The 7,031-nt window shown below is 37.6% G+C and overlaps 1 protein-coding gene across 2 annotated transcripts in view; it reads right to left on the reverse strand.

The window, feature by feature from the left end:
* The window catches only part of LOC110463673, a 5,228-nt gene extending 2,718 nt beyond the window's left edge, over positions 1-2,510 (reverse strand). For both annotated transcript variants that reach the window (XM_021518481.1, XM_021518473.1), the window contains exons 1-3: positions 2,424-2,510; positions 1,187-1,798; positions 159-268 (exon numbers count right to left, since the gene is read on the reverse strand). In XM_021518481.1, the coding sequence (XP_021374156.1) occupies positions 159-268; positions 1,187-1,798; positions 2,424-2,426 (725 nt within the window). In that variant the 5' untranslated portion in view covers positions 2,427-2,510. The remainder of the gene's footprint in view (positions 1-158; positions 269-1,186; positions 1,799-2,423) is intronic.
* Positions 2,511-7,031: the final 4,521 nt, after the last annotated feature.

Genomic DNA, 7,031 nt, shown 5'->3' on the forward strand with positions numbered 1-7,031 from the left:
GGGGGGGGGAATCCTGAAGCCCAGAAAACCCCTCTGGATCCGCCACTGCCGTAGTTAACACTAACACGCAAAATAACGTTGCCAGCGACATTGCAATAAATGACATGTTTTTTCATTTATTTATTTTTTATCTTGACTCTGTGATTTATCTAACTTACAGAGATAGGTACACGCTGTGCCATCCGAGGAAGTTTGGGCCATTGTGAGCTTGAGTAACAACCATTCTGTGGATGTCTGCTAGCGCGTCATACTGGTTTGTTGGTCCCACCTGTAATGATAGTGACATGCTGTACAGTGACACTTCAATATAACGCCCCTCGTTTAATTTGCCATTTCCGTTACCGCCAACGTATATCAATGTCCATTTGTCCTGGTTTCTTCACACTTTTCTCGCAATTGATCGCCATACACCTTCAATAAAACCCTTACAAAATGTCTTAATGGTGGCAGTATAGCGAGGTTTTACTGTCAACGATCTTATTTTGGCACACTAAAATTTTAGAAAAACAACTCAGATTTTTAAAAAATAGTTCATGAATTGATACGCCAAAAATATATCATACAGAAAACTATTTACAGAAACTGCAATAAGTGCAATTAAAATATTTCTTACGCGAAAAGAGTTATAAGAAGGTTGCCGTATAAATATGTACGTTAACAGTAATAATGGGTTGTCAACACAAATTTAATTGAATGATTTTCCTTACATTTTGTTTGCAATCAGTAGACAAAATCGAATCCATTAAATTCCTATGTTTGGTGTAATTGGGTGAAGTTATAGCAGTGTTTTATTCAGTATTCACGTGGATGGATTTAATTGCCTTTTCTGCTAATATGTAAACTGCTACTGTTCAACGAAAATCCCTGTATGTTCGCTTTGATTATTTGATATAATGCATTCAGATACCAACAACTTTATAAATGACCAAAGTGACAATTAAACATGATCTCGAAAGACCAAAAAAATCACTTAAACAAATATATGCAAGTTTGTTTTTACATATATTTTACAATGAAAGCGGTTCAGAATTTATAATCTTGAGTTGAAGAAAACTAGAAATAAATTTTGAATATGAATAAAATATTAAATATATTGGATAATGTAGTTCGATGTTGTATAAATTGCTCCGTTTCAGAAATTTATGTTTGTATAAATGCATGACATAATTCACAAAACAATCTTTACCGGTGTTCTCTTCAGTTGATTGATTCTGTTCACAAAATCGACCCATTCTCTCCGACTAAGTGTTCGAACTTCACGCCGTATCAATCGTCGACCTCTTGGACGAACGCCTGGTCCGCTTCCTACTCCTGGTATCCGTCCTATTCCTTGTCCGCGTCCTAATCCTGGTATCCGTCCTATTCCCTGTTCGAGTCCTAATGTTGGCAAAAGTACCGACCCTGGTATAGCTACTGAACCTTGTCCTATTCCCTGTGGTACTCCTATTAAAGGAAGGCCCTGTACCTGTCGTTTGTAGCGTCTACTTACACTTTGGTACTCGTGATATTCTCCGAGTACCTGTCGCATAAGTTCCTGCGCGTAAAGTATAGATTCATTGGCTATCGTGCGCTGAGGACGAAGATATGTTGTGGAGTAGAGAAATTGGTTGATACAAAACATGTTAATGTCCTCAGACGGTAAATCCATTATGCTGATGTTCTGGGTTCGGAATTTGTAACATTCCTCCAATTCTCTTGGCATCGGGATCTCCTCCACGAATCCGGTCACTTCAATGACGGCGAATGAACACGTGGTTAAGAAGAATGTAATCAATCCTGCTGCATGACGCTTGCCCGCCTAATTAATGATAAAACAGGCGACGTTAAACATAATTTGACAATTTGATATTTATCCTTTATTAATTTTTTATTAAATTTCTTTCAAAATTAGAATGTCTACGAAACGTTCCATCAATCTAATAATCCTTACGTTAAATAGAGAAAAAAAAAATCTAATGCGAAAAACCGGATATAAAAATAAATAAATAAATGTTTAATGTATATATGTATTATCCCACACATATTAATAAAGCCAACATCTTTGAACTTAAAGTAAAAATACGGCCAAGCGTTTTTTATAGTTCATAACATCAACTTTTTATGAAGATTTCAAATTAATTGTCTGAATTCAATATTTAAAAGGCACATTGATACCAATTGAATGCTGACCATTTCCCCCTTTTTTTTCTTCGTATATAAATATTTTCTTATTGAATAACATTTAATTTTGAATTTTTAAACTAAAGCTTCCATTTTGGTTAGTTTTGCAAGTAAGTTATCATACAAAAAGACTCCCGGGGTTAATTTTCCTTATCTATTTTGAATTATTTAAAATATTGGAAATTTAATCTAATTTACAAATTTAGAAAATACAAATACATGAAATTATGCTGAATTCGTCAGAGTAATATTTTGATACATACCATGGTTATGACCGGGTTCGATACTCTAACATCAGTAAATGTCGACCGACAGCTCAAACTTTTCTATTTATTCTAAGCCAGATTACCATAAGAGCATACGTAATGAGCTCATCAATCGTCGATCGTTTTATGTTACATATATTCGGAAGGTGTTGATTGCTGTCGAAGTAAATGCATCATCATTGAGACATGTTTTTTTTAAAGTTTTTATCAATTACTGCATTACAGTTTCAATAGAATGAATTAAGTAAACGAACAAGGACATTAAGAGTTATAACCTTCCATCCCAGCATGCTTCTGGCCAAATATCATTACCCTGGATCTTTTGGCTATTTAAGTCATTTAAAGATTTAAACATTTTTTATCCCTGTGACCTTGAATATGACCGAAGGTTACTCATTTTAACAAACTTTGTTGCCCTTTATCTTTGACAATGGGTGAAGGTAATTCATTTGAACAAACTTGGTAGCCTTTTATCCCAGCATGTTACTGGCCAAATATCATCATCCTAGGCCTTTTGGTTACTGAAAGAAAGTAAAAAGTTGACGCCGGACAGACGAATGGACGACGAACGCCGCACCATGGCATAAGCTAACTTGCCCTTCGGACAGGTGAGCTAATAACACATTGGAACTTACGGAATTTTTACAGCGCCCTATGAGTCAATAAAAGTTCTCTAATGTTATAGAAAAAAGAAAACATAAAACATCAATAGAAAATGAATAATTGTCAACAAAACCGCAAATAAAACTCAAAAACAATAAAACTCGGGCAAACTATAAACAAAAGAGATATTAACAGGGATACCCTTGACATTAAATACGGAGAATAACAGTTAGTGTTTGATAAGAATATTAAAGCGTCATCTGTTTCAACGTAGATACCCGCCATGTAAAGTTAGGTCAAATCCAAGTTATAGCATTCCTGATAACGATATCAGATTTACAAAAGTATTCAAGGGAAGTTACAGTAAACATTACTTATAATCTCTACAAATCTATTACAACGGTTTCAAAATGATGGTTTTCTGGACTTTTTGAAAACAGTACACAGTTTACGCGGCCGGAATGAGATTGTAAGGTTGTTCCACTATTCTGCTGATAACTGTGAAACTGCCGAATTTTCCTCAGTCACGGTGTGTGTTTGGAACAGCCAGTAGCCCACATCTGAGTGAAAACGTACTCGAGAAAAGGTACTTTGAAGTACAATGGAGACTATTTTCGAATGACCTTGAAAACGTATGAAAGTGTGTCCTGGTGGGGCTGCAACACTTTCACCTGCGTGATCTTGTTAGAACGTTTGTTTGTTTGTTTGTTTGTTTGTTTACGGTTTAACGTCCTCACGACAGTCAGGGTCATATGAAAAGATCCCAAGTGTTGTCATGGGGGACGGTAATCAATTTCGGTCTCTTCCATGTATCATTCGTAGAGCCCCCAATTATGCAGGGCCCCACATACGTCGCCTTTAACGAAACACATGCAGTGGTATGCAGCAGATCTATTCTTTGTTTCTTCAATGTTTCTGTCTCGCTCGCATATGTATATATGTATATATACAGTTGGTAGGTATTTTGTTATGTTTTGTATGTAATGTTTGTGTACGTGTGTTATTTGGTGGAACGCTACCTAGAAAGCGGTAAGGTAAGTATGTTCGAAAAGACACGAGAGGTACCGGGGGAAGAAACTTTGAAACATGGCGGTATTGCATGTTCACATGGAGAACGGACAATATTATGTACTTTCATAGGCCGCTCCATGAGGAAAGCAGAGAAAGCTGACTGTGGTAAGTGTTGTTGATGTCCCATGTATTTGGTCCGCTTGGATTTTGTAATTTACCTGATGGAGACCGGTCAAGCATTCTTAGGTGGTGCGGTCCACTCATGCGTGACAGTTGTTTACGTGTGCATTTCGTCTATAAACCATTTTACACGTGTTATAATTGTAATAATCGGCATATATTGGTTGTATGAAAAAGATAATTGTGTGTTACTTGTGTGTAAATGATCAGAAACCTAGATGTTATTGTACATTACATTATTTGTGCGTATGCATTATCTGTAGGTACGGAGGCCCATAGGTGACATGTTAGTTGATTGCATGCTGTGGACCCGCACGAATACTTAATTGCTAGTTTGCTAACATTTCGCTTATTATGTTATCAGCATTTATTGTATTCTTTGTGATCTTAGTTACGTAATTATTCTAAATATCAATATCCTTTTAGGTATTCGAAATGTCAGTTTGTGAGAATTATAAAAGTATGGAAGCGCGTGGGTGAAATAAATGTGTAGTTAAAATATGTGAAGTGACATTCAAATTACGGGAATTTATATAGATGTTCGTCATCGCCTGTCATTTTTTCCATCTTTTGCCAGCTTTCTACCCTGGGATTATCTGGAGGATCATCTGTTGAACAGCCCAGCCGACACACGAGACAGATTTGACCATGACAGGGTCATTTGGGTGTGATACAGCGGCGGTACAACATATCCTAAGATAGCCAGCGGTTTCTTTGCACAGAGGAGGACTTCCACTGAAGTCGATGGTCTATTGTGTAAGACCACCCAATTTGTCTACAGTGCCAGTAGATTGTGCCACCCTTCTAGATGTTGGACGTGTGTAAACACTTGCTTGTTTTGACGCTGTCCAGTGGGAAAGCAAACCCTAACTCATGGCTGGTGTGAGGTTGACTTTGTTCTAGTTCCAGAGGAGTTTAGGATAGTTTACAGAAGAGGATCTGGATTTGACAGAACAATTCCTTTAGACTGTATTTATTTGTGTGTTGTGAGTGTGAGTGAGTATGTATTATATTAATCTGTGTTGTACATTATCTTTATAAATAGTGTAAATAAATATGTACATACTGTATAGAGTGTACTACTGTGTTGTCATTGCCGAGTAAGGCTGCGTCGCTCGTCCCACAGTTACAGTTTCCTTAATAGAACGCCAGGAAGAAATGTAAGGGACAGTTATTGTGTACGTAATAGTAGTGACTATTTCCGGTGTCCTGTCAAGAGTTACGTGTGTATTGTCAGCTCAACGTGATCGTGTAAATAAACCATGTGTAATCAGTGTGAGTTGCGTTTGTGGCTTTTACATAGTTTTTGACATAGGCTGTAAGCGCTCATAAGACCAGAAAGTTAGTGACGTCACGAAAAATGGAATAACCTGATTTACCCCAGAATGGTTTGAGCTAGCAGTATATATGCAGGTTTCATCTCATTCTGGAGGAGAAAATTCTGATGCTGACTGAAGAACACGGCGAAGATACTACAACTATAAGGTATATACAAAGGCTGGACAAGTCTTTGTGGAAGGACTGGATAAGTCTTTCATATCGTGGTAGTTGTTGGTAGTTGTTGGTCGCTGAATAAGTGACCAGTGGTCGTGAGGCAGTAGGTCAGGGTGACTAGCGGTTGTAAGGCCTGTGCACGGTGTAGCTTTAACGGTGTGTGAGCCGGTGCGCTGCGCTGGATAAGCCGGTGCACAAGGTTGTCACTGCGCTGTAATAGTGCCGGGTGCACTTGTAATAGTCGTGTGCTAGTTGTTAATGCCGTGCGCCGCGCTGGATAAGCTGGTGCGCTGTAGGTGTTGTCTAGTCCCCTGTTAACGTTATATGTGCATTGTAGAGAGACCCTGTGTATTGTATGAAACTGTCTCATAGGTTTGTCGTATTAAAATCCTTTGTAAATAATACTAATTATAGTCTGATTAGGTTTGCTTGGGTCCAATTCATAGGAAGTCTCTGCGCTACTAAGCAAGTGCGCTAAGGCGAAGCTACCGGACCTGCACAGCATATCCCGAGAGACACTTGGGACGGACCAAATATGTACCGACCATGGTGCACGTTGCAAAGGGCCCTCATTAGTCGCCGCTTACGATCTCTTACCTAAAACCAACACGGGTTATATTGGAAAGAACATGCGGTATCACGGGAAATTGGAACCTTTAGAACGTCAACCAGAAGTTTGATATTCTTCTCATAGCAAATGCAAGAATTTTTCCGTCTACAACTTCTAAGACAGGACGCTATATTTAACTCTTCAGCGAATAGCAGTATTGATACAATTGCACAATAAATTGACCCATCAATTTAAGGCCCAGTGTTTTTTTCTGATCCTTTTTGACAGGAAATACAAGGTCGACAAAGGTGGGTAGGATTCTGCAGCATTAATGCAGGGTTAAACATTGGACTCATCCAAGGATCTGTTGCAAAATATATTCTCTTTTCAGTGATACTTGGTAACCCATTACGAAATTTTTTGGTACTCGCCTTCAAATCTAATGGAAGTTGACATAAACGCTATGTCCTCGTCAAGTGAAAGCAGCAGGACGAACATACGTCATCATTTGAATCTGTCTACTACAAAAATGATTCATTTTGTTAGGTTATATTTTTTTCAAATCAATTACCTGAAATGAAAGAATTATTAACTGTTAAAATTTACTTTAAGTACATTTAAAATTTCGTTATTTGACGACAAAATAACCCAACAAAGCGACATTTCAAATTTACTATACCATATTCGGAGATAAAGTACAGACAAAAATGAATCAATTTGTACCATGAAATAATGTAAATTGAAGGTATTCAATTTGCAAAACATGG

This window comes from Mizuhopecten yessoensis, unplaced genomic scaffold (genome assembly GCF_002113885.1).
Source record: "Mizuhopecten yessoensis strain PY_sf001 unplaced genomic scaffold, ASM211388v2 scaffold1511, whole genome shotgun sequence".
Classification (NCBI taxonomy): Eukaryota; Metazoa; Mollusca; class Bivalvia; order Pectinida; family Pectinidae; genus Mizuhopecten; species Mizuhopecten yessoensis.